This window comes from Primulina huaijiensis, chromosome 5, assembly GCF_012295235.1.
Source record: "Primulina huaijiensis isolate GDHJ02 chromosome 5, ASM1229523v2, whole genome shotgun sequence".
In the NCBI taxonomy this organism is placed as follows: Eukaryota; Viridiplantae; Streptophyta; class Magnoliopsida; order Lamiales; family Gesneriaceae; genus Primulina; species Primulina huaijiensis.
Window position 1 is genome coordinate 3,668,956 of NC_133310.1, and position 26,939 is coordinate 3,695,894.

At 34.5% G+C, this 26,939-nt stretch overlaps 4 protein-coding genes and 1 pseudogene across 5 annotated transcripts; 2 read left to right on the forward strand and 3 right to left on the reverse strand.

The window, feature by feature from the left end:
* The first annotated feature begins 2,382 nt into the window (after positions 1–2,382).
* On the forward strand, positions 2,383–3,263 carry LOC140977450 (E3 ubiquitin-protein ligase ATL42-like; annotated as a pseudogene).
* A 720-nt stretch (positions 3,264–3,983) lies between these two features.
* LOC140977451 (kirola-like) lies at positions 3,984–4,524 on the reverse strand. Its single transcript, XM_073442196.1, has 2 exons — positions 4,338–4,524; positions 3,984–4,252 (listed from the first exon to the last, which is right to left on the reverse strand). Exons 1-2 carry the CDS (start codon positions 4,522–4,524, stop codon positions 3,984–3,986), a joined length of 456 nt encoding a protein of 151 aa, XP_073298297.1.
* A 1,935-nt stretch (positions 4,525–6,459) lies between these two features.
* Positions 6,460–7,869, reverse strand: LOC140977508 (probable xyloglucan endotransglucosylase/hydrolase protein 26). The gene is made up of 4 exons (XM_073442249.1): positions 7,566–7,869; positions 7,362–7,462; positions 7,095–7,288; positions 6,460–6,895 (listed from the first exon to the last, which is right to left on the reverse strand). The coding sequence occupies exons 1-4, from the start codon at positions 7,741–7,743 to the stop codon at positions 6,499–6,501; spliced, it is 870 nt and encodes a 289-aa protein (XP_073298350.1). The 5' UTR covers positions 7,744–7,869; the 3' UTR covers positions 6,460–6,498.
* Positions 7,870–13,790: 5,921 nt separating this feature from the next.
* Positions 13,791–15,192, reverse strand: LOC140976041 (protein SPEAR3-like). Its single transcript, XM_073439885.1, has 5 exons — positions 14,813–15,192; positions 14,661–14,729; positions 14,253–14,320; positions 14,026–14,119; positions 13,791–13,929 (listed from the first exon to the last, which is right to left on the reverse strand). Exons 1-4 carry the CDS (start codon positions 15,026–15,028, stop codon positions 14,095–14,097), a joined length of 378 nt encoding a protein of 125 aa, XP_073295986.1. The 5' UTR covers positions 15,029–15,192; the 3' UTR covers positions 13,791–13,929; positions 14,026–14,094.
* Positions 15,193–18,724: 3,532 nt separating this feature from the next.
* LOC140976410 (proteinaceous RNase P 1, chloroplastic/mitochondrial-like) lies at positions 18,725–23,842 on the forward strand. Of its 2 annotated transcripts, XM_073440540.1 has the most exons (7): positions 18,727–20,624; positions 20,708–20,797; positions 20,892–21,073; positions 21,174–21,294; positions 21,763–21,831; positions 22,305–22,434; positions 23,420–23,842. In XM_073440540.1, exons 1-7 carry the CDS (start codon positions 18,783–18,785, stop codon positions 23,671–23,673), a joined length of 2,688 nt encoding a protein of 895 aa, XP_073296641.1. In that variant the 5' UTR covers positions 18,727–18,782; the 3' UTR covers positions 23,674–23,842. The 2 variants fall into 2 exon arrangements, with proteins under 2 accessions (XP_073296642.1, XP_073296641.1); XM_073440541.1 differs by lacking the exons at positions 22,305–22,434; positions 23,420–23,842 and having other exon boundaries at positions 18,725–20,624; positions 21,174–21,315.
* The last annotated feature ends 3,097 nt before the right edge of the window (positions 23,843–26,939 follow it).

Here is a 26,939-nt window from a genome sequence, read left to right on the forward strand (position 1 = left end):
TTTTTTTTGTACGTACATAATACAAACAAAGTTCGAATAAGATCTTCACATTATAGAATTTATATTGTTAATTACTAGGAAACATATCATAAAATAAAAAATAACAAAAAAATATTAATATCTTATTGCACATTATTTCGATTTGTGGGCGTGCAAGATACAAAGATGTGTCAATTTGTGTAAAAAAAACAAAAAAAAACAATCTAACTTCTAAAAATATAGCGATTGTAAATACTAAATTTGATTGTCCGTTATAATCTCTTAAACAAATATGACGTCATAAACAAATAAAACTAGAGAAGAACTATTTGAAATTTAAAAATAAACTCTTAATATGGTTTATATTTTAAATAAACTTTAGAAATTCACAAAATATTAACATAAAACAAATAACGTTGTAGAAATCCAAAAGAAAACGACTGGAACTAATGATATCTGAAATGAAAACTATGAAAAAGATTGACTAAGTCTATGAGAATTCTGCATGGAATTTGCTAGAATTTCTGTAAGAGATTGTATTTGTTTTCTGCTGCCTATGCTATCCTTTTCTTTCAAACACAGAGCGTCGGTTCTCTCCATCCTCCCATGACCCACGATATTCTCCCGCTTTACTTGTTTGCAACAATAGGGATCAAAATTGCATTTACGGAGTTGGACCGCTTTGGGAAGAAGAATCAAAGAAATCCACTCCCCACAAAGTTTCAAATTCAAGAAAAAACTTAAGGCTCACCTTCTGCCTCAAAAGAGTTTTCTCTAATTTTTCTGCTCAGGTTTCCATTACAAGTCTCAATCTCTCCCAGAGTTCCAAGCATTCATCATCCAAAGCCACAGGTCCTCCATTCAACCCTCTTGTTAATCCACGTGCCATTTCCACTCTTCATTCACAACACTCTCGCTCTCTACTCCCTGAACTAGAGCCACCTCTTGCGTAAATCAAAATTTCATTTTACAAGAAAATATATTTTGACAGCAGTTTTGTCTAACAATGAGTTAATTAAGCAAGATGGATCCTTATTAACACTTTTTGGAATATATAAATAACATTCCTTAATAAAAAATATAGATTTAAAAATATTAATGAAATGCTAATTTCCCACACGTCTCATGACATTGCACGTTATTTTATATAATCAAGCATGAATTACATAATAATTTATTGGCAAAAACTTGTGTGAGACGATCTCACATGTCGTTTTTTTTAGACGGATATTTTATTTGAGTCATCCATGAAAAAGTATTACTTTTTATGCTAAGAGTATTACTTTTTATTGTGAATATCGGTAAGGTTGACCGTCTCAGAGATAAATATTCGTGAGACCGTCTCACAAGAGACCAACTATAACTTATTTAGATATGTGTTTCCATGTCCATATTGAGCTAAGCATGCCGGATTATGTGTGCCATCCTTCCATTTTTAACAATTCTTGATTCTTTTTTTTGTTTCTAATAAAGGCACAAACTTTAAATCTAAAAATAAATGTAAAAAAATATTATAAATATAGATGAATATTTAATTTTTCAAACAATCAAAAAAAATTGATAATTGATAAATTATTTAATATTTGATAACATCCCATTAGCAAAAATTTAATATGTCAACCATTAAAGACATGATGAGCGCTCCATACAACATCAAATTTTCATTGATTTTCTTGCTTAAATTCGACAAATCCACGGCATTCATGCGTGAATACAGAAATAATATACTAAATTCTTAAAAAATTGTCACTTGTTCTTGGGTCAACCTCCAAGAAAAGCTTTTCCTTGGAAATGAATAATGCATATTTTTTGTCTTATAATAATTTATTGTTATTATCTAACTGCAAAAACATAACATGGTGGAGTACTTTTCTTCAAAAAATTCCAAACTTAGTGTTGCGGATTTTGTGATCAATCATCTACGAGATCAAAATACAAAGTGGGTTTAAATATTTTTTTTTTTAGAAAAATAAAAAGTTTAAAGTTTGTTAAGATATACTTTTAAAAACATTATCAGAAACAGGAAAAATATGATTTTTATGAAATATAAAAAGACATCAACATATAATAAAAAAAAATTAATCTCTAGCTATCAAGAAACTCCATGACTCCCTCAAATCTAAACAAAATGAGTATCGATGGTTCAAAATCGAAAACAAAAGAAAATACACAAAAACTCTTGTGAAACGGTCTCACAGATCAAATTCGTGGGTTGAATCTCTTATTTGGGTCATCCATGAAAAAGTATTACTTTTTATGCTAAGAGTATTACTTTTTATTGTGAATATCGGTAGAGTTGACCAGTCTCACAGATAAAGATTCGTGAGACTGTGTCACAAGAGACCTACTCAAAGAACAAATACATGAAGAAAGAAACAAAAAATAAACTGACAAAGTAGCATAATGTCGTCTTCAATAATGTCAAAAACAAGTCAAGTTAGTTAATACTTCATTGGCGGCATTCCAACTTGTCCCAAATCTCAGTCTTGTTTTGTTTCTTTGATTTCATCATGAAACAGCTAGCAGTTTAGCATGACAAGATTCAGTCACCAATTTCCAACCAAGTCTAGCAGTTGTAATTGGCATGCTTTCTGTTGTTTTTTCCTTAACTTTTCTCCTCCTCCTTTATGCCGAATTCTGTCACCGGCAGTCCCCCGGCTCGGGGGGCAGCAGCCGAACAGACTCGAGATTGGCTGATTCCGTCGAGGCCTAATATTTCTTCGGGGATAGAGAAGACAGTGATCGAGTCTCTACCTTTCTTTAGGTTTTCTTTGCTAAAGGGCTCGAGAGAAGGCCTAGAATGCGCGGTTTGTCTCTGAAATTAGATGATATCGAGATACTTAGGCTGCTGCCTAAGTGCAAGCATGCGTTTCACGTCGATTGTATTGATCATTGGCTTGAAAAACATTTGAGCTGTCCTCTTTGCAGGCAAAATTAAAGGTGGGGATTAATGACCTTTCACAAATAGCCTATTAATTCAAACAGCTTTCGATTTCTATATATGGAATCTAACCGAGTCAAGAGAAGAATCCAGTCTAGAGGTTTATGTTCAAAGAGAGGAGGATACCTCTGGATCTTCAAGAAGTAGATTTGAAAAGGGCATGCATAGTAAGGAGGATATTGTATCGGAGGCGACACAAGAAAGCATGGATTTAGAGGATCAAAACAAGAAAACTCTCCACAGATTCAACCACAAGATTGTTGTCTCTGCTGCTGCTGCTGCTGCTGCTGCTGTAGTGATCAAGAATCGTTGGAGCAACGTTAGCCCTTCCGACATCATGTGATGCAACAAGCTCAAGATTTAGTACTACTTTCCCGGATCCGGGAAATGATCATATTCGGATGACAAATATTCAACAAGAGATGGGAAAAGGAAGAACCGAGTTTGATAGGAATTTGATCAAGGAAAATTATGATAAACTCATTTGGTTATAATTTGATACATTCAAATCAATTTGGTTACAAATAATATTCTTTTGTTCAGGATTAATTAGCAACATTTAAGATTCCTAACTGAAAAAATAGATTATAATTCTAAGTCTCATTATATATATAATGAATTATATATAATTGTTTCTTCCTATTTTTTGTCATCTTTAATCTAAATTTAATTATTATATTTCTGTATATTTTCAAGGACCATTAAACTTAATCGAAGAGTATTTTGATTTAGCTTAACGGTATTACATAATGAGTAGCTATATATATTAACATGATATATCCATGCATCATTTTGTTGTGTGTAATAAAATATCACAAATTAAAACAACATTAATCATATAATTCGATATTTTAATACAAATAACACACTCACATAAATTTATTATTCAAACATGCGACTACGAACACAACAAATTAAAAGTCCCCCCACACCCATGCACCATTACATTTATTCATACATAAATTTTATTATTGACTCTATTATTATTCTTTTATTTCACGTCCATAAAAACAAACAAACAAACAAAGAACGAGCCAGGTGTGACGGAATCCCTTATTAGTAGTTACTTGCCGAAAATATGATGCTCGATCTCGCTTGTAAACTCCACGCAGAAATTCAAGACCGAGAAGGGATGCGGATTAGCATCATCGATAATTTCATATTCCATAGTCCACGTAACGTAATCGATCCCGTTTTTGGTCTCGACGTGCATGGTTATGATCAAGTTCTTGTACATCTCAATCAACTCTCCTTCGATGAACTTGAATGTTATCTGCTTCTTCTCCTCGTCTATGTCTTGAATGATTTGCTTACATGTCTGCTCTTTTCCCTCTACACACACACACACACACACATATAACAAAATCATTGCATACATAATCAATAATATATACATATAATTTACGTATATACATACCAAGGGTGTATTTCCAAAAAAGAACAGAGCCATTAGCCCCCAAAGTCCCATGATGCAAATCAAAACCCTGAAATTTAGCAGGAGACGTAGTGACTAAATGACCAGGGTTATTGCAAAGAATCTGATGAAACACATCTCCTCCGGCCTTAAAAGCTACTTGAGCAATTAGCTTGCAAGGTAATCCCATTATTATTGATAATAATAATTACCAGAGAAGAGATTTATCGATTGATATGTGAAATTAACCACCATGCATCTCCTCTTTNTTTCTTTCACTAAATGATTTGGATAATGATCGATCGTTTCCGCCATATATAACACATATTTGCAGGTGGATTTGTGGCCCATCTATCTATTATATCTATCACAATTAACTAGATTTACCAACTTTTGTATCATATTTTCCAAGATTTTCCACAGTGTCATCCAATAATTAATTCATATATACACATGAAAATGAAAGGGAAATTATCACAATATATATATCGATCTTACAAGTATTTTTTTTCGAAAATTAGGTAGTTCGGTTTTAAAAACATTGGTTCGGTTTCGGTTTTGTATTGAAAAATTAAGTTAAACCGAATTAACCGATTTATTATTGTCAAGATTTCTGTTTAATCTAAACATACAACAGAATAATATAACATACAAATAAATAACATAAACAAAAATAACTCAGAGATAATTATACACAAGTATAAATATTTGTGCGATGTCTCAGAGCAAAATAATAACAAGAAAAACAACTTGAGTTTACAAAAACCGACATTAGTGATTCTGTGAAAACTATCATTCTTAACACGTTAAGGAATCAAGTTGTATCCTAAAACAAATAATCAGATAAAAAATGTTCACAGAACACAAATAGTATGCCGAAAAATGAAGCAACAAAAACACAATCTTGAATCAACACATTCACAAATGTTTTCTTCAAATATCTCAAACAATTTTCAAATGCGCGACGCTATGCGATTTAATCCTTTTCTGTGACAATATTTCTCGCCGTGCAAAATTCTTGATATTTGAAGGAGTTTGTAATTAGAGTATATATGAATTATCGTGCAATTAATTAACTTTCAAATATTATGGCATGATAATAAATTAAGATTAGAGCTTTATTTAATGAAAATAAAATCGGGGAATATCTTTTATATATGACAAGATTACACAAACAAAATCTACCTGATGATTACTTGACCTCTTAGAACGTGAATGTCACATTCGGACAATTTAGCTACATTAATCATATGTTGTCTTTTTGCACACCGTTCGAGTTAACTTCTAATAAATGCATTTATCAACTTCTCAAATCATAAATATACCACAAAAGATCACATATTTATAAATTTGAACATAAACTTACTGTGATTTTATTTTTGATAACCATGTATGACATGACATGACACTCAAATTTTAGTCATAAATATCTTTCTTTTTTTTTTTTATTACAACACACGCGGGAAAGAAAGATCGAATCCGGAGAACCGATTAATCCGATAAAAGGTGAGACCACTGGACTACAAACCCGATCTGAGTCATATATATCTTTCATTCACATGAAAACATGATAAAGTTTACAGATACAATTGGCTGTTGTTGTGGCATTGTACAAAGGGTACTAGGCTTAGTGGGGCATTTTCAGAGTTGCTGTCAGGTTGGGTCGAGACATGGCGCATGCACTAGAGGTCAGTACCAGGTTGCCAACTGCATCAACCATATCGGCTCTTCTATTCTTCAAAATCATTAATTTCTTGATCAATCATGTAACATAAACCTCGACAATATATGATGCCGCACGTTATGTTTTCTAATTATTTTTAAAATTAAAAAAACATAAAGAGGTAGGAATTGATAAAAATGGGCATTTAATAGAAAGAAAGAAGAGAAGTAATTAAGGAAAGCAGCTGGCCGGAAATGCAGCAGCTTCAATCGACACGCCATTGCCCATCAACTAAGACAAACAAACACAGCTGTCAACAATTAAATCTCCTCCAACACAAAAACTAAAGAATAGAGAATCGAGTGGTATTTCAAATATTAATCAAAACAAAGAAAGCATCAAACTCTTGAAAATATAATCTATCGATCGTGTCCAAGAAACATGAATCTCGTGCCTTTCAGTTTGCAGCCTTTGAAGAATTTTACTAGTAAATGTAATATATCAGTATTGTGGCATCAAACAGTCGCCAGGAAACAGTCCACGGTATCGTTTCACGTCTTTGCAGTAATCATATATCATATGCTTTTTTCTCAGATCTTTCATCGCATCATATTCATCTTCGTCCAGCTCCGACTGGGAAATCATTGTATCGTACTCGATGATATTCATACTTGCTGGTGGTCTCTCATCGTAGTTGTAATCAGTCGCTCTAAAATTGCGCAGTTTGGCTACGAATGGCGCGTTTTGCCAATCGATTTTGTCAAGCCCACCTCGTGTAGCCCAGCTATCGGCGTTCCAAAGACTGGAGTACACCCTCATTTCTTGAAGATTTGGGTAGGGGATTCCGTCTTTCAGATAGTTATTGTAGACCCTTATGGGGACTCTGTCAACATACCATCTGAAACAAGAAATTTGCTCCGTGTAATTATCAAAAACAAAAACAGTGTTTTGATGTGAATATGCGCAATGGGGTATATATAGGATGATGACATTGACTGGAGTAAAAGATTGATCCTTTTTTTGACGAGTCATTTGTAATCAATCATTCAGGACAAACATAAGACACAAAAACAGGACAAGAAATGTCTGAATCTTACATTACTTGAGATGGGCTCCAATATATGGTGTAGTTGTGGAAGTCCGCAATTGGGTCGAACCATGGATGAAACTGCTGTTCTCTGCCGCCGCATCCTTGAGAAAATATGTTTGTATGGATGGTGTATGGCTGCCCCGATACGTTTCCTAGAAATTCAAAGTCTATTTCGTCGTGTTTTTCACCAATGGAAGACAGCTGCACACCCAGAAAATTTTTAGTATCAGAAATCATTTCCCCGAAACTCTAAAACCTACAGTACTGCACTTACATAGTAAGCTGTGACGGTTCCGGCCGAGTTTCCAGGCACCAATTTGATCTGCATTTCAAAAGTTCCGAATAGAAACGTTCCATTGGATTCGATTCCAGAACCTGAAACAACCCGGGATTTTTCAAATGGTTCAGAGAGGGATTGAAAATAAAAGATACCCAACAAAAGATTTGAAGAACAGAAAACTAATGGACTTGTACGCACCAGATTCTTGGTCCAGAACCAGAGTCACATCGTCCCCATTCCCCCGTAAAGCAGAATGTTGACCGCCCCAGCTAAAAAACATCATGTTCTTGAATTTCCCCTCCACCAAACTTAAACATATCGACATTATCAAAAACGATACGAGAAACGGTAACCCCAAGATAGCAGATTTCGCCATTTTCTGCAGAAAAGAGAGTTGGTTTTCTCTCTCGCTCTCCAAGTGGGAAACTTTTGTCTGCGACCTTTATCAATTACACGATGCTTACACAATAATTTTTTTAAAAAAAATACAAAGACAATTTCATAATTCAATTTATAATTATATTATCCAAAAGGTGAATTGAAGAAAAATAATCTCTCTATGATTTATTTAAGATTCAGTACCTATCAGTTTTTTTTGTATTTTAATACCTGACAAAAGACCAACTTAACTTTTACTACATGTTTTATGTATTTTTACCTTTTTATCCTTTTAATTAATAAAAAATTATATAAATACCCATTTTTGTTGGTCATCTTTTCTTTCCACTCATCATTTCCGATGCATTTGGATGACATGTAAATTGAATTTAAATATTTTTTATTTAAAAAAAAAAACAAATTCGCAACTAATTGAACTTTTTGAAATACTTAGTTTTACTTACGAAATACTTAATTTCAATTTTAAAATACTTGATTTAGTAAATGAAATACTCAGAATGTGTATTAAAAATACTGAATATTCGAATATGCAACGTAAGTTCACCAAATGCTCGCATTTCCATCCAAGATCCATTTGGATGACATGTTCATTTCATTTAATTATTTTTTTATTGTTAAAAAAAAAAACAAATCCACAACTAAGCATTGAACTTTTTCAAGTACTTAGTTTTACTTGCGAAATACCTAATTTCAATTTTAAAATACTTGATTTGATAAATGAGATACTCATAATGTGTATTAAAATACTGGATATTCGAATATGCAACGTAAATCACCAAATGCTCGCATTCCATCCAAGATGCATTTGGATTACATGTTCATTTCATTTAATTATTTTTTTAATTTAAAAAAAATTCGCAACTAAGCATTGAACATTTTGAAGTACTTACTTTTACTTGCGAAATACCTAATTTCAATTTTAAATACTTGATTTGGTAATTGAGATACTCATAAAAATTAATAAAATACTGGATATTCTAGTAGACAATGTAATTTCATCAAGTACTCGCATTTCTATCCAACATGCATTTAGNTAAAAATATTATTTTTTATTGTGAATACATTATATTTACTTTAAATAAAAACACTCTTTTTAAGGTTATAACATGATTGACAACTAGTGGATATGGAGAAGTCAAAGATTTATGACAGATTTAAAAGAGAATTCGTGCACTATTTATTATTCAGGACCACATGTATTATTCACTATTCTCACAGGTAATATATATGGCCAAACTTAAACTGAAAAATACTTGTGTGTGGATTTGAAATATAAAATAAAAAATCAACATCATATTTTATTAAATTACCACAGACTTGATAAAATTAAAATTTTTTCAATTATTTTCTTTAAAAAAGAAAATAATAATTTAAATGGACTAATATTCCTCGTAAATTGATACCCGAAGATAGTGTGATACCATTAATTACAGAACAACCAGGCAAGCCATTCATTAAAAAAGTCTTTTAACAGCCATTAATACTAACTACCCCATACATATTTCCAACCAATTCAAAAGTTTTTTAATACCCTTACAACTTTTCTTGCCAATATGAGTTATTATACTTTGTTTTTTTTTTTAAATATATAAAAAAGATTTACAATAAAGTGCACTGTTGTGTGCAATAATTGTCTTCGATCGAACTATGATGTTTGAGATACTATACGACACCAGCTATAACTGGCAAGTGTTCGATCTTACATGCACTATCATTTTGATCCAATAACAATTAAACTTGCATTTGATAAATATTAGACAATATATATCGAATGTCCAATTAGGGGTGTGCAATTGGTCTATTCGGTTACCGACCGAACCGAATAGACCTATAACCGATTTAATTTTCGAATAACTGAACCGATCAAAATATTCGTAAAAACTGAATTAACCGAACCGATTTTCAAATCGGATATTTCGGTATTTCGGTTATCGACCGAAATCATCGATATTTTTTAAAATATGCGAATTTTAACACATTAAAAAACATTGGAGAGCTTATAAATAACTAGAAACATTGAACAAAAAATATCAGTAACAAATAAAAATATTGAAGATAAAATCATTGGATGAATGAGCTTCCTTCTGATGCATGAAAAATTGAGTTTCTTTCTAATGTATTTTTAATGCTCATATACAATTTAAATTAATATATATACTAATTCGGTTAATTCGGGTTAACCGAATTTTTCAAATTAAAACCGAAACCGAACCGAATTAACCGATTTTTTAAAATTTCAAAACCGAACTTCCGAGTTAACCGAACCGATTTTTTTTAATAATTCGGTTCGGTCGATTAATTCGGTTTAACCGAAATTTTGCAATCTACTCCGTCTACGGGTTAAAATAAATAAATAAATCAATCAATCAACTAACGTAATTGGGCTTAGAGGCTGCTGGGCCCTACCCGGTCCATTTTTCACCCGTGAATTGGGATAACAACCAAAAGTCCGTGACAGAGCGCCCCATAACTAAACCTAAACATTAGCCCAAAGGGTCCACCTATTAATATCTTTTAAAATTAATTAATTAATTAAATATGTGTGAATATATATGTCTAAAATAAAATATTTTGCATATCTTGTATGTCAGTTTAATAATGTATTATTGCTTGATTTTTTATTTAAAAAATTTTTTTTTGAGAGAATGTATTACTTGATTTTAGTACACGAGATCGGAAAATACGATACATGATAAATTAATAAGTGTTTGGGTGATCAGATATTTCTTGTGTTTCTTCCTACAATTATTACCAAAATCTTTTAAATATATGTCTCACTCTTTCGTATTTTTAACAAAATTCAATGTGTATATATGTATATGCATATATAATATCCAAATTTATGGAGAAACGAGAGCCTGTGAATGGATGTTGAAGAAATTAATAAATAAAAGAATTAAAAGGGTAGAAATGGAGTAATAGTATCGGGTCTATGAATGAAGAGAAATGGGTCAAATATGCAACCAAACAAAAGACTTCATTATCAAATTATCCCAAAGTAAATTTTTTTAATTGATGACCAGAACTGTTATTCTTCAATGCAAACCACGTTAGTCAGGTCTGTTTAACAAGTTTACCCAAGAATGTGTTAGTAGGAGAATCAAACTTCTAATTATTGGTTAAACACTCACATGTTTCACCAACTCGAACACTCATTGGAATTTATTTCGAAATCCCTTGTCTGCCAGCAAGTGAAAGCTGAGAGAATGAAATCGGGATGATTACTCCATAATTTCGAAATCCCAAAATAGAATTGAGAATAAATTTCAAACAATAAAATTCCGTTTTTATATAACTGCTCCAATTCAGTTTCTAAATCATCAAGGGGAACTGCCATCAATTCACGTTGTCCGGACCAACAATCAACCTCGGGATTCACGTTAGACATACCCTTGATAGGTTTTGCTTTCCTAATTCACAACGATGATCAATTGTGCGAATCAACGGTTCCTCTCGTGCTAGGTTTAATTACAATTGCGATGCTGTCATCAATAGAGTAAAACTAACTCGTCTTGCTACTACAACCAAGATTCGCACCGACGGCCGCTCCGCCCGGGCTCTTGCCCTAGGTTTTGTGGCGACCGCCGGCCCCTCATACTTTGAAGGCCGAAGAGGGGAAATGTTCCATGTGAACGGTAATTGCACATTGGTTAATCGATCTTACGGGTCGGGTCAACTCCGATAGACAGCGTGTTAAGCGTGTGCTCCGAAAGAGAATCGGGTTAAAATTCCTGAACCGAGACACGACGGCTGACAGCAACGTTAGGGAGTCCGGAGACGTCGACGGGGACCTCGTGAAGAATTATCTTTTCTGTTTAACAGCTTGCCTACCCTAGAAACGGCTCAGCTGGAGGCACGTTCCAGCGGCTGGAAAAGCACCGCAAGTCGTGTGGCATCCGGTATGCTCCCGACCGCCCTTGAAAATCTGGAGGACCGAATGCCATCCGTGCCCGGTCTTACTCATAACTGTATCAGGTCTCGAAGGTGAACAACCTTTGGTCGATGAACAATGTAGTCAATGGAAGTAGGTAAAAATTAAAATGGATCTGTAACCTCGGGAAAAAGATTGGCTCTGAGGACTGGCATGGATCCCAATCCTGAACCCGTCAGCTGTCGACGGACTGCTCGAGTTGCTCGCGCGGTGAGAGAAGGTCTCCGCGTGTTGGTCGGGGGACGGACTGGGAACGACTCCCTTGGGGGCCTTCCTCGGATGTCGAATGGTAGACTCAGAACTTGTACGGACAAGGGGAATCCAACTATTTAATTAAAACAAAGCACTACGATGGTCCATGCGAATGCTCACGTAATATGATTTCTGCCCAGTGCTGTGAATATTGTCAAAGTGAAGTAATTCAACCAAATGCGGATAAACGGCGGGACTAACTATGACTCTCTCAAGGGGAATCCAACTATTTAATTAAAACAAAGCATTGCGATGGCCCATGCGAATGCTCACGCAATATGATTTCTGCCCAGTGCTCTGAATGTCATAGTGAAGAAATTCAACCAAACGCGGATAAATGGCGGGAGTAACTATGACTCTCTTAAGGTAGCCAAATGCCTCTTCATCTAATTAGTGACGAGCATGAATAGATTAATGAGATTCCAACTGTCTCTGTCTACTATCCAGCGAAACCACAACCACGGGAACAGGCTTGGCAGAATCATCAAGGAAAGAAGACCCTGTTGAGCTTGACTCTAGTCCGATTTTTTGAAATGGCTTGAGATTGTAGGATAAGTGGGAGTCGAAAGGCGAAAGTAAAATACCACTATTTTTAAAGTTATTTTTTACTTATTCCGTGAATCGGATGCGGGGCTATGCCTATTTGTTTGGACCCAAGGCTCGCCTCGGCGGAAGACATTGCCAGGGGAGTATGGCTGGGGCGGCACATCTGTTAAAAGATAACGCATGTGTCTTAAGATGAGCTCAACGAGAACATAAATCTTGTGCGGAACAGAAGGGTAAAATATCGTTTTATTCTGATTTCCAGTACGAATGCGAACCGTGAAAGTGTGGCCTAACGATCCTTTAGATCTTCGAAATTTGAAGCTAGAGGTGTCAGAAAAATTGCCATAGGGATAACTGGCTTCTGGCAACGAAGTGTTCATAACGACGTTGTTTTTTGATCCTTCGATGTCGGCTCTTCCTATCATTGTGAAGCAGAATTCACCAAGTATTGGATTGTTTATCCACCAATAGGGAACGCGAGCTGGGTTTAGACCGTAGTGAGACATGTTAGTTTTACTCTATTGATGACAGCATCATAATAGTAATTCAACCTAATACGAGATGAACCGTTGATTCACATAATTGGTCATCGTGTTTGGTTGAAAGCTAGTGGCTCGAAGCTACCGTGAGCTGAATTATGACCGAACGCCTCTAAGTTAGAAGTGATGATTCTCCCGATCTAAGGTTATTTTTCCCCAAGTTTTCACATATAAAGAATGCATTCCCGGAGTTGAATTTGTATTTACTCATCTGAAAATTTCATGAACCTCAAGGCTAGCCATACCTCAACATGGTCTTCTTTCCCCGCTGATTCTGCCAAGCCTGTTCTCTTGGCTGTGGTTTCGTTGGATAGTAGAAAACGACAGTAGGAATCTCGTTAATCCACTCATGTGTGTCATTATATACAGGTGGAGTTACCAATCGGCACAATGAATTGATGTCAAGGTTGTGTATGAGCAGGATATAAAGTTTTCAAATAGTGGTAGTAACGAATATTCAAATGAGAACTTTGAAGGTCGAAGAAGAGAAATATTCCATGTGAACGACACTTGCACATGAGAAAGGTTCCATGTGTCTATATATATACTGAGAACCTTTTCAACTCAAATTACACTGGGGAGACAAGCAATGCTTTGTTCTTGAATTTGTGCAAAATTTGATTTACCTGGTAATATATATGTTCAACTTACGGATGCATGATCAGTAGGAAACCACAAGTAGAACATCAATTAACCCACTTTTTTTTTTGTTGAAAAAAATAATAAATTGCGTAAAATTAAGATTACTAGTATATAGTTTCTCAAGGTGATCATATCAGAGCCTGAGCTCCAGATCTATATCTTGAGAATTAGAAGATTGATGATCAGAACTTTGGCAATTGGTATAAGCGAACAAATCGGTCTGGCCTTCCTCTTTCTTTCTGTTGAATGATCCCTACGAAATCCATGGGAACAAAGACAATTAATAACATGTGGTAGGATGTGTATATAAATTAAATTGTAATGTGTATGTATATATATATGTATGTACCTCAACTTCGGGGTCGAAAGAAGATGTAGTCATGCTAATTGGCAGCACATAATGATGGTTTTCTAAGCCTCATGCGTTGCCTGGTTGCCATCTTCTGTTCAAGGCCAGAAAGATATATATTACATTTCTCATTAGAAATTATATTAATTCAAGATTGTAAGATATAGTGAGTAAATTTAACGTTCCATTGGAAAGGAAGAAGTTGCTAAAAGATTCTTTACACAAACCTTGCAACATTGCTGGATTGGGATTCCCCATATGTAGTACTTGCCCCTTCAAAATCTTGAAATCCCATCTAAATAAACTAAAATGACTTAATTACGTGTTTGGATGATTTAATCACAAGCTCGAATCAAGAGATTACCAAGTAAAAACACTGAACTTAGAACTCGAGGGTGGCTAAAACTCAGAAAATATTCTAGGGTTACAAGGAATGAACAAACAAGAACTTAAAGTCCTCAAACATCCATCCAATATCATCAAATCCCAGTAGATCTATGTATATAAGTGATCATATATGTTCACGTACGAAGTTTTTTTTACAGCCATTGAATAAAATTTGTAGAAAATTCTATTGATTTAGCATTCTTTTTATTTATAACATTATACGAAAAACATCCGTACGTAGTACGTACCATGACTTGGTAAGATCCAGGAAAGCCATAAGAAGGCGAAGACAACGAATTTCGCAATCCCATATCCTCCTGCGCATAGTCATAACGAATATTTCTTCGTGGCCGCATCATCAAAAACACCGAATTCTTTACATATATATATGTATATATACCTGAATGAAATTCTGGGCATAAGGGATACGAAATGTAGGAAGATAATTGCATTCCATCTGACTATGTAGCCTAATCTTCTCAAGCTGAGCAACTCCAAGTCCTCTCTGTGGCTGTTTAGGCTTATCCGAATCGTTCTTTTTCGATTTTCTTGATGATGAAGGACTCCCTGCTACACATCTACCATTTGCATCCGATCCAAAATAATTTCTTCCCATTTATTTTTTCTAATTTGTTATGAAATAATTTCTTGAAAACTAATTATCAGTATTGATCCGTGGATTCAGAAAGATATATATATTTGATTTTTGAGCATCCCAACCGGCAGGACTTTTAAGCTGTCAAAACTCTGCACTAAGTGATAATTAATTGCATTGCTGGATCTGAAGATTGCGTCTAGATTTTATGTGATTCATTTTTTATTTTTTTTTACATTTATGCTTTGGATGAGATCTATTCCATTATTTTATCATTGCATTTGCTATTCCGTAATTCCGTTTGCAGTAAATTCATTGTCTGTTTATGATCGATATAAAGTAAGTAGTTCATTTTGTTAGTTGTCCCGCATCGGTTGGATAAAATCCTTGAGAATTGTATATATGGACTTCGAAAATCCTCTTACTTTAGCTAGTTTTTGGAGTTGAGTTAGGTCAAAGTCTCAATCTTAACAATTTTTTTTTATTTTTTTAAATTTATTATACTATTATATCAACATTTATTTTATTTTGCAAATAAAAATGGCGTAACTCATGCTTTTCAAGATTTTTACCATATAAATAATTAAATTAATATAGCATCATATTTTAATATTTACATTTTAGGAAAAAAATCTTAGGTATTTGATGATGGCAGTAAAGTTACATATATAATATTTGAAAATGATTAGATCTCTTGTGAGACGGTCTACAAAAGTAGATGTAAAAAGTAATACTCTTAGCATAAAAAGTAATAATTTTTTATCGATGACTCAAATAAAAAATTCGTTTAACAAAATACGACCCGTGAGATCGTCTCACATAAATTTTTGCCTTTGAAAATATTATACATATAATACGTATCTCTTTTTCCTGGAAGGAAGATTTCTGTTTGAATATTAGTGGCAATATTTACCAGTTCACCTCCATCACTTTTTGATATTTTAATATCTTAAATTATTCATTTCCAATCCTTAATAAAATAATAATGTCGTGAATTGCGATCTTTGCACCTACCATCCCACCCCATTTTTTAGATTAAAATAAGATCATATGGGGGAGTTTCTAATAATTAACTAGAGCTCAAGTGGTTTTATTTTTATTTTTATTTTTTCCCAAAAATTATAACTAATTAGATCGTTCGAAATTCGATCTAACAGAACTCATCAATCATGCATAAATTTGAACCATGTATTATGTTATAATTATATTTAAGAAGTATTATATTTCTCCTAATTACACACACTTTGTATGATTAGAGTTGCGTTATATATCCATCTTCTATGATAAGGATAGAAGCAAAGAAATAGTCTTAGGGGCAAGGGCAAGGGCAAGGGCAAGTTGGTTAGGCTTGAGGTGATGTGAACAGTTGATATTCCTGACGTCGCATAATCGATTCTCGTATAGAACATAGTCCTCACTAAAATATTGTGGGGAGTATATTCTGGAAGTCGATGTTTGATGTCATCTCTCTCGGGTATCCCTTAGTTTTACTTTCACGCCTTCTTGATTCATATAAGAGGGTTTACCACAACCGATAAACCTTTCCTTTCGTTTTTAGGACAAAAGCAAAGAAAGAAATAAAGAAAGATTGTACTTATTTATGATGATATTGTAATAAATCCTATCCTAAATGCTTGTATGGGAATGGAGATCTCGTGTTTATATCCGTATGTATATTAGAGTAGGTCTCTTGTGAGACGATCTCACGAATCTTTATCTGTGAGACGAGTCAATTCTACCGATATTTACAATAAAAAGTAATATTTTTTCATGTATGACCCAAATAAGAGATTCGACCCACGAAATTGATCCGTGAGACCGTCTCACAAGAGTTTTTGTGTGTATATTATATACAGATCTATTCTTGTACATACAAATATAAGTGTCATACATTCGCAATTAAAAATCTTGTTTTTCGATATAAATTTTTTCCAGATTTTTATTTTATTTAATTTGGTGGGTTATATATTATTATAAATAGGAATACTTATAATGCACACTGACAGATATAAATTAAATATATTTCCCAGCCAAAAAAAATGCCTATATTGCTCCAAATCTGATGGAGCTGTCTCGCACACGATTTATGGGTGTCATAATTCACGGATTTGTTATGCGGTGGGAAGTGTGATCAAAATAGAAAATACTTTTATATATATTGTTGAAATTATAATATAATAATTAGCATGGAAAATGGATCAAATTTTAGTTTTAATCATCTATCTTTGTTTTTTTATTTTGCATTTTTAATTTTTTTGTGTGACACTGATGCGGTGTTGATGTTGTGCTGACTTGTGTAGTGTCATATCAACACTCCGTATTAAAAAGGTTTAAAATTATAAAAAAAATTAGAAGACATATTACTTAGAACGATGGAAATCTCAAATAGACAATTATACATGACAAAAAAACATAAAAAAAAAAAAAACAACAGCAAGAGTAATGTTAATAGTTATGATAAAATAAAGACCGAAGATTTGGCTCAATGGTCTCATCGAAATTCCTCATGTATTGACTTAAGTTCGAGTCTTCTCCACCCTATTATGATATAAAAAAAAAAGTTACGATAAAATAAAATATCTGTGTATGACATAAATCAAAACATCATATTGGCGGGCTTATGTTTCATTGAAATGGGCTTTAGCAGGATGTATATCTATAGGCTCAACTTTGAACTAATTCATTTTTGGGCTGCTTTTACTTCTTTCATCGATTGAAAGTGTTTGTAGCTGATGTTTTATTATTTTTTTAAAATGTCTTAAATCATATTAAAATTGTATATATCTAATAGATGAATGTTATCTCATAAGTATTTACATAAGTGTACACAACTTACGTAAACATATTAAAACTCAATGTATATAAAGAATACCGACTACGATAGAATAAATCTTTGTGACTATAAGAGCAACTTGTTTTTAAATCATTAAATTTAAGCATGACTTTTTGTTTAGTGTCTTGTCGGAAAAAATAGTTTTTGCAATATGTGATTCACCCAAAAATTCTGCAGTACTTGGGTCTTTATATATTTTTTTTTTATGAAAATCGATACAAAACATTGAAAATATAGTACTGATATATGATATTTGAGTACTAGCTGTTTTATATCTGATACAAAATATAATATTGTGAGTATAAAATCAACACTTGCTACACTTAGTTTGAATACTTAAATATCATATGTAAGAGTTGATACTCAAATATCACATATTAGTACTACATTTTCAATATTTTGTACCGATTTTCATCCGAAAAAAACACAGGTAGTTAACCAATACTTTTTACACATATTTGAGAACTCAAAAATCATATATGAGTGGTTTGTGTATTAAAAAAATCATATATGAGTGGTTTGGGTACTCAAAAATTATATGTTAATACCAAATCTGAAACATTTGGTACTCAAATATTGTATATCAGTACCATATTTTTAATGTTTTGCACAGATTTTCTTCCGAGAAAAGACGAGTCATTAATATCAATGCTTGTTATACATATTCGAGTACTCAAAAATCATATATTAGTGTCGGATATGAAATACCATATCTTCAATATTTTATATCAATTTTTATGAAAAAAATTATAAACAAAGAGTGGAATAACATAATTCGATTTATCAGAAAATACAAACACATTTTTTTCCCTTACAACTATTGATAGAAAATAAAAATATGTTTAAAAAATTCATAAACTCGAATTTTATCTAATTGGTAATTTATACAACGTCACCCAACGTTGATAGGGAGGTTTTCGAACGACCACATATTGCTTGGGAATGGCTTCCTTCGCCTTCAAATCGATGCCACAAACTCAGCTCCATTTCTCCTACTCCTGTCGCTGTAAGTACTCATCTAATCATCAATCTCTCGGTTTTCCACCCACTACGGACACTCCAGACCCGGGGATTGCGCCACTTCAAGTTAAAGCACAAGTTGCCGAGCACTTGGAAACGAGGTTGTCCAAAGACACAGTGGGTGGACTCTCAAGAAACAGCATTAATACTTGCTCTAACGATTATATTAATTCAGGGTATTCTTCTTTTACTTCGGTTGATAAAAATGATGGTAGTAAATTTGACAAGAGGAACCTTGGTGCTGAGAAACCTGCTGGGAGGAGAACGGTGCCGAGGGATAGACTTAACGAGAATGTATCGAGTTCTAAGAGGAAGAAAGAGGTGGTTTCTGGATTATCTTCCACGAGGTTTAAGGAGAAAAAAGTGGTAAACATTAACGAGAAGATTAGCGTTTTTCAAGAGGGTACTAAGGATGCTACGGATAAAAGATTCCTGAAAAATCGGTTGGAAGTGAGAACTGAGGAGAAGCTGACTAAGAAACCTAAAGTCGATTCGGCGGAAGCTACTCTGAGAGTTGGATTGGAGTTGTGCTCTAAAAGGGGTGATTTCTTGGGTGCCATTAGATTATATGATTTGGCTAGGACGGAAGGCGTTAAGATGGGGCAGTACCATTATGCTGTTCTGTTGTATCTTTGTTCTTCTGCCGCCACTGGTCTGGTTCAGCCAGCGAAAAGCGGGAGCGGAATTAGGAGTCTGAGTCACGTCAACCCGTCAAAAGAAAATCCTGTTATTGATTCCGAACCATTGAATGTATCTGGTGGAGTGGGAAAAGGGTGTTATGCAGGAAATAGTTTGCATGAACAAGACGAGGGAGAGAATCCTCCTATTGAACAATTGAAAAAAGATAAGTTCCTTGGGAACGGTTGTGCACCCGAACTTGCACTTGGTCATTCAAATGCTAGTTTTCAAGGGGAAGCTTATTCAAGAAGTTTTTTGTATGGATCCATGGGGATCTTCGATGAAACTTTAGATGCCTTGGTTCAATCAATGAAGAGGATTGCTGATTCTACGAAGATTAAAGATGACAGAGGTTCCGGTCATGTAGTTCAAGTGAGTGAAGATTTAAAAAGAATTGCCCTCCAGAAGGGATTTGAAATATTTAACCAGATGTGTGTTGAAAAAGTTCCCTTGAATGAAGCCATACTTACATCTGTGGCCAGAATGACTGTATCTTTTGGTGATGGTGATAGGGCCTTTGATATGGTAAAGCAAATGAAGGAATATGGTTTAAATCCTAGACTACGATCCTATGGCCCTGCTCTAGCTATTTTCTGCAATAATGGAGATGTTGAGAAAGCGTTCATGGTCGAAGAACACATGTTGGAGCATAATGTCAATCCAGAGGAGCCTGAATTGGAGGCACTTCTAAAAGTAAGTGTAGAAGCTGGAAAGAGCGAAAAAGTATATCACGTGTTGCACAAACTTAGAACGAGTGTGAGGCAAGTTTCACCAGCTACAGCAAATTTGATTGAGAGGTGGTTTAAGAGTAAGGTAGCTTCGAAAGTGGGTAAAAGAAAATGGGACCGGGAATTGATTGTTCGAGCAATTGAAAATGCAGGAGGAGGATGGCATGGAAAAGGCTGGTTGGGCAAAGGGAAATGGACTGTTTGCCGGTCTCCTGTTGATTCTCATGGCTCATGCAAGTCCTGTAGTGAAAGGCTAGTAACTATTGACCTTGATCCCGAAGAAACCGAAAAATTTGCACAATCGGTGGCATCTATAGCCTTGCAAAGAGAGAAAAATTCAAGTTTTCAGAAATTTCAAGTATGCGGGTGCATTTACTTTCTTTTCTCTATAAATAGAGTAATTTGAAGGTGTAACAAACTGAAAGCTGCACCATCTTGCAGAATTGGCTCGATTACTATGGACCATTTGAAGCCGTGGTGGATGGTGCAAACGTTGGCCTAAACAGCCAGAAAAGATTTAAACCATCAAAGGCAAGTGCTTATGGAATATGAAAAAATTTGTAACCCTCTGCGTTTAGTTTTTATCTGGTAAAAAAATTGTGGTGGTTGGCCATGTCTTCCATAGGTCAATGCTGTTGCGAATGGAATTCGCCAAATGCTGCCTTCCAGAAAATGGCCACTGATTATACTGCATAATCGGCGTATTGCTGGGGATAAGATGGAAGGTTCGGTCAATAGAAGTTTCATTGAGAAGTGGAAAAATGCAGATGCTCTCTTTGCTACTCCGACCGGATCAAATGATGATTGGTAAGAGCTGCTCATCATAGTTTCTTCCGATAATATAATGTCATCAATTCTTCATGCTGATTGGTTAGATCGCCGCCCTACAAATTGATCTTTATTTCAGGTATTGGTTGTATGCGGCTATAAAGTTTAAATGCTTGCTTGTCACTAATGACGAGATGAGAGATCACCTGTTCCAATTACTGGGCAATGATATTTTTCCTAAATGGAAAGAAAGACATCTGGTGAGCTATTGCATGTAAAAGGTGGAAGCCTATTTAATCAAGTTCAGCAATTATACAAGTGGTATTTTTCCTGGTCGAATGAGTCTAGAAACTTAAACTATATAACTACCGAGAAATAGTTCAGACATGTGAGCTTCTTTTGTGCTTTTGATAATAGTGGTAGTGTGCTACTGATTGTCATATCCCTCCATTTATTAATTCTCCCTATTTTGTAATGGGGATATATATGGTGTTTAATCATTGTATCTAGAGTCCACTTTTCAGAGATGACATGGACAAGGGCAATCAAATGTGTATCAGTCGGATAAAATTTTTCTATGGCTGTATTCTGTTGTTTATTAGTAAGCTAATCTCTGTTTGCTCGTTGATCCTGTGAGAAACTTGAAAGCTACGATGATACTCTTTTATCTTTTATTGTTGTGATATATTATTGAGATTGCCTTTATTTTTATTTTTTTTTTACTGAAGATACGTTTCAGCTTTGATGAAACGGGCCCGATATTTCACATGCCACCTCCTTGTTCCGTAGTAATACAGGTCAGTCTTTCTTAACTTAATTTGCTGAAGTATTTATCTTCAACAATTTGATGTACCAAACTAAATTCTGACGTGCAGCAGAAATTTGTTTTCATGCAGAGACTTAGGCATGTTCTGACTTGTGCTAGGAACAATTATAGGAAACTAGAAAAGTGAACAAAAGCAATAAGATAACTAAACCCAAACCCTACTTCAATCGAAAAAGTGAAAAACATGCCTCACAGAAATCTTATGTTCTTACAAAAATTATGTTACAAGAATTAACAGACAAACTGGGTATAGTGTATTCTAAGATTTCTTAGACTCCACAGACTCTATCAACGTGATTGAGCATGTGGGCGTGGTTCTTCAGAAGTACAAGAGACCAAACCAGACATTTAAGTCTCAGTTGTCTTGATGCATTCTCATAATTGGTTTTAAGGCCTTGAGGCATTATGGTAAGACCCATTCCACATGATGTAATCGCTTGACAGGAATCAGAGAAGGGCCACTGGCATATTCCCATTGCATCAGAAGTGGAACAAGAGGACCAAAGATTATGGTTATGCTGTACGCGTGCAGACTCGAGATTGCCACAGCTGGATTTTGAAGATTTAAATGAAGGTAAATGCAAATAGAAGATTTATTATAGCTGAATGAGGGACTGTTTTTCTGTCTTTTTCATCTGATTTTACATCATAACCGGGTACAAATTAAGATTGTCCTCTCTAAACCTGCCTTTTAACAAAAGGAAGACGCTTTGTGGGGAATTGGGACCATGCTTGTTTAAATCAAGATTGTGACTTGAGTTCCTTCCAAATTCTTTAAATTTCATTTATGTCTGCTCAATCAGGATATAAAAAACTTATATGGATCATCATTGTGTTTCCATCCCAAAGGGGCAGACAAATGAAACTAATTGAACAAAATGAAGGAGAAAGCTGGCACCAAGCTGCCAATTAAATGTGAAGAAAAGTTGGTAGCCTAAGTTATCCTATTTATTTGTAAAATTGGTTAGGAACTACATCATATTGGGTTAAACTTGTCACATATGAATCGTCAGTTTACCCAAATGGATTGAAAAGTCAATGTATTCTTGACCTGTAGGACTTTATGTAATTTTTTTTTTATCAGTTTCCCCTGTAGAAATTCGTAAAATTATAGGACCTTACGATCCACATCAAGATGCTAGCATATTTGAACGGAAATCTTGAAAGGTAAAAAGACTGTCACGGAGAACAATCAATAAGTTCATTATTTCATTCAACAATAATAAGTTGGATTCATAACCACCTTAGTTTACTTGGGTGATAGGGAGATGTATTTAAAATAAATTTGTTCTTTCTTTACTTTGTTTGAAAACAATTTAGATTCTGTTGTGGGTAATTTCCCAGCTGCCACAATCTCTAAACATAAACAAATGGTTTATATCATGTGACATTGGGTTTATGTTCTGATTCTTGTTCTGTCTCATATTGTTATCAGATAGATTGACAACATTTTATACACTTTTTTGTGATTCTCTACGGGCTGCAAATCAACTCGTTGTCCGTAAAAGCTAATCGATTTGAGTTATTTGGTAAGTAACAAATTGTGGCGTTTGATGCAGCTCGAGAAACTCCAACCAAACTTGGTGTCTCGAAAGGATCTCGCCTTTCTCGCAAGAAAAAGGGAGAAGCAAGAACAGGTGGCCCGACGAAAAATCAAGGTGACAACCATGTGCAAATTCAAGAACTTCAAGAATTATATTCAAATATCAAAACTATAATATTACCATCCGCAAAGTTTGATCATCACTCCATCATCCCCGAACTTGAGGCTGCAGAGAAAATTGGGAAATGCTCGATTGATTTCCAAATATGAATGGTGTGAGTGTCAGTGACAAGGTTTATCTAACCCTGCTTGCTATTCTGCATTCTTTGGATTTCTGAGCTTTTAGAATAAAATTTTGGTGATTCTGTCTATTTTTACCCCATTGTATTTTTATTACAGGATCAAGAAAATGTAGGGATATATTTCTTGAAGTTGCTTACGTAGGTTCCAATATAATTACATATTATTAAAAAGTTCTATGACAAAATAAAAGCATACATTATAAATAATAAATATATTAAAAATGAAAATAGTGGTGAGAGGCGAATCAATTCGCGGGATCAAACATCATCCACCCAACGGTCCACCGAAATTTGCGGATTATTTATTTATTAAATCAAGACCACTGCTTCCGAAAGTGGATCATTATTATATTATATTATATAAATATATATTTTATAAATAAATAAATCTTTCCGACATAGATACGGACACGCCACCTTTCTTCTTCTTGCTTGGGAGTGAACTGTAAAGAAAATAGAAATTATCTCCATTAACTGATTCCTGATTTAATATTTGGAATTCATATTTCCTGTAATGTCTTCACTGCCGCCGGGAGCCTTCGAGTAGAGGTTCTCCACCTGCGCCATCCGGTGGCACACGGAGATTTCCGTGTCCTTCACGTCATCGTTCGGTGGGGGTGTTAAGCAACATCGTAGTTCTCGAAATTGAAATAAATTATTGTAAAATCAATGAACGATATCGTGAGAAAATACAGTTGGTAAAATTAAAACAGTAAAGCAAACTGATGTATGTACACAATACAATGTCTTTAAAACAGATTTATCTCTTTTGGTATGTGTTTTGAGGATCAAGTTGGACAGCTGTTTCACAGGGTACAACGGAACAACCAACAATTACCTAGCGAGAAGGTACTATGTCACTGAATTGAAGAAGTACCTGAATTTTATCACGAGTTGGAGCCGAGTAGAAGGGTAGCAGGAGGCAGAGAAAATCAGATAGATGAAAGTAATATATGAGTGTGAGATATCCTTGAAGGACTTGAGTCTGCCTCTATATATAGACACTTGGGTTCCATATAGACAGTCACATATTGACTATCTGAAAGGCGAAAGGTTGCTAAGCTGGAGCACCAACAATCTGTCATATGGAGCACCGAAAATCAGGCATGTGGAATGTCACATCCAGAATGATCTAGAGTAAATTTTCGAAAATAAAATTCAGAAAAATAGCAAAAACCAGGTGAATCTTGGTGGACAATTTTTCCTTGATCGATCCGATATTCGACGCACTCAAGTCGTGCTGGTACGCTTACCAATTGTGTGAATTAGCAGGTTCTCTCGTACTAGGTTGAATTATTATTGCGACGCTGTCATAAGTAGCATAAAACTAACATGTCTTACGACAATCTAAACCCAACTCACGTTCCCTTGGTGGGTGAACAATCCAACACTTTGTGAATTCTAGTTCACAATGATAGGAATAGCTGACATCAAAAGATCAAAAGACAACGTCGCTATGAACGCTTGGCTGCCACAAGCCAGTTATCCATGTGGAAACTTTTCGGACACCCCTAACTTCAAATTCCGAAGATCTAAAGGATAGTTAGGCCACTCTATAAGGTTCGTATTCGTACTGGAAATCAAAATAAAACGAGATTTTACCCTTTTGTTGTACATGATGTATCTGTTTTCGTTGAGCTCATCTTAGGACACTTGCATTATCTTTTAACAGATGTGCTGCCCCAGCCAAACTCCCCACCTGACAATGTCTTCCGCCCGGATCGGCTCGAGCCTTGGGTCCAAAAAGAGGGGCATAGCCACACATCCGATTAACGGAATAAGTAAAATAACGTTAAAAATAGTGGTATTTCACTTTCGCCTTTCAGCTCCCATTTATCTTACACCTCTCAAGTGCTTTCACAAAGTCGGACTAGAGTTAAGCTCAACAGGGTCTTCTTTCCTCGATGATTCTGCCAAGCCCATTCCCTTGGCTGTGGTTTCGCTATATAGTAGACAGAGACAATTGGAATCTCGTCAACATTTACCATTTCATAATATTAATGGGCATGGATAACCCCCACAGTGATCCATCAAATCAATGCGATTAGGTTGTCCCATTAGACCTAGTTCTTGGGATATCCAGTCAGCGTGTGTTAGGTTTTTCTTTGCACCAATTTATTCTATAGGCTTAAGCTCCATTCCCTTTGACGATTTTGCAACTACCTCTCTGTTTAATCCTTTGGTTAGTGGATCTGCTATATTATCTTTTGACTTTATGTAGTCAACATACATAACTCCAGTTGAGAGTAGTTGTCTAATGGTATTGTGTCTACGACGTATATGCCTAGACTTACAATTATACATATTATTTTGTGCACTTCTAATCGTAGATTGGCTATCACAATATATCCATATAGTCAGCACAATTTTTTCCCATCTTGGAATATCTTCTAAAAATTGACACAACCATTCAATCTCTTCAACACATTTGTCAAGAGCTATAAATTCAGATTTCAACGTGGATCTGGACATTACAGTTTGTTTAGAAGATTTCCACGCAATTGTTGTACCTCCTAAAGTATACAAATCCACTTGTAGATTTTGAGTTTTTCATATCAAATATCTAATTTGCATCATTGTATCCTTCAACAACAGCGGGATATCCGGTATAGTGCAATACATGGTCACAAGTATACCTTAAGTACCTTAACAATCTGATAATTTTTTTAATGTTTAACACCTGCATTACTCGTGAATTTATTTAATTTGCTTACTGCATAAGCTAAATCTGATCTTGTACAATTCATTAAGTACATCAGACTCCTAATGACTCGAGAGTATTCTAATTGAGAGATACTTTCATATCAATTATTTGATAGATGTTCACTTGTATCTATTGAGGTTCTAGCCAATGCAGAGTCATCCTTATTGAATTTTTCAATGATTTTGTCCACATAATGTGACTGACTTGGAAATATCCTTTCTGATGTCTTATGAATTTTAATTCCAAATATCACATCTGCTAAACCCAAATCTTTCATTTCAAATTTTGAATTCAAAAACTTCTTGATCTATTTAATCATCTTATCATTGCTACCAATTATAAGTATGTCATCTATGTAAATATATAAAATGACATAACCATTTTCAGTATCTTTTATGTATACAAATTTTTCGCATTCACTTAATTTAAATCCACTTTCTATCATGGCTTTATCAAATTTTTCATCACATTTCTTTGACGCTTTTTTAAGCTATATAGAGACTTCACAAATTTACAGACCTTATTTTATT

Excerpts from the sequence above, each read along its gene's own strand:
- LOC140977508 (XM_073442249.1), bottom strand. The coding sequence starts at position 7,743 with ATGGCGAAATCTGCTATCTTGGGGTTACCGTTTCTCGTATCGTTTTTG. Across the intron at positions 7,463-7,565 it reads GGTTCTGGACCAAGAATCTG|GTTCTGGAATCGAATCCAAT; the intron begins GTGCGTACAAGT and ends GGGTTGTTTCAG. Across the intron at positions 6,896-7,094 it reads TGGAGCCCATCTCAAGTAAT|ATGGTATGTTGACAGAGTCC; the intron begins GTAAGATTCAGA and ends TTCTTGTTTCAG.
- LOC140976410 (XM_073440540.1), top strand. The coding sequence starts at position 18,783 with ATGGCTTCCTTCGCCTTCAAATCGATGCCACAAACTCAGCTCCATTTC. Across the intron at positions 20,798-20,891 it reads AAAGATTTAAACCATCAAAG|GTCAATGCTGTTGCGAATGG; the intron begins GCAAGTGCTTAT and ends TGTCTTCCATAG. Across the intron at positions 21,295-21,762 it reads AATGGAAAGAAAGACATCTG|ATACGTTTCAGCTTTGATGA; the intron begins GTGAGCTATTGC and ends TTTTTACTGAAG.
- LOC140976041 (XM_073439885.1), bottom strand. The coding sequence starts at position 15,028 with ATGGGAAGAAATTATTTTGGATCGGATGCAAATGGTAGATGTGTAGCA. Across the intron at positions 14,321-14,660 it reads CTGGATCTTACCAAGTCATG|ATGGGATTTCAAGATTTTGA; the intron begins GTACGTACTACG and ends TAGTTTATTTAG. Across the intron at positions 14,120-14,252 it reads CAATCCAGCAATGTTGCAAG|AAGATGGCAACCAGGCAACG; the intron begins GTTTGTGTAAAG and ends GGCCTTGAACAG.
- LOC140977451 (XM_073442196.1), bottom strand. The coding sequence starts at position 4,524 with ATGGGATTACCTTGCAAGCTAATTGCTCAAGTAGCTTTTAAGGCCGGA. Across the intron at positions 4,253-4,337 it reads TTTTTGGAAATACACCCTTG|AGGGAAAAGAGCAGACATGT; the intron begins GTATGTATATAC and ends GTGTGTGTGTAG.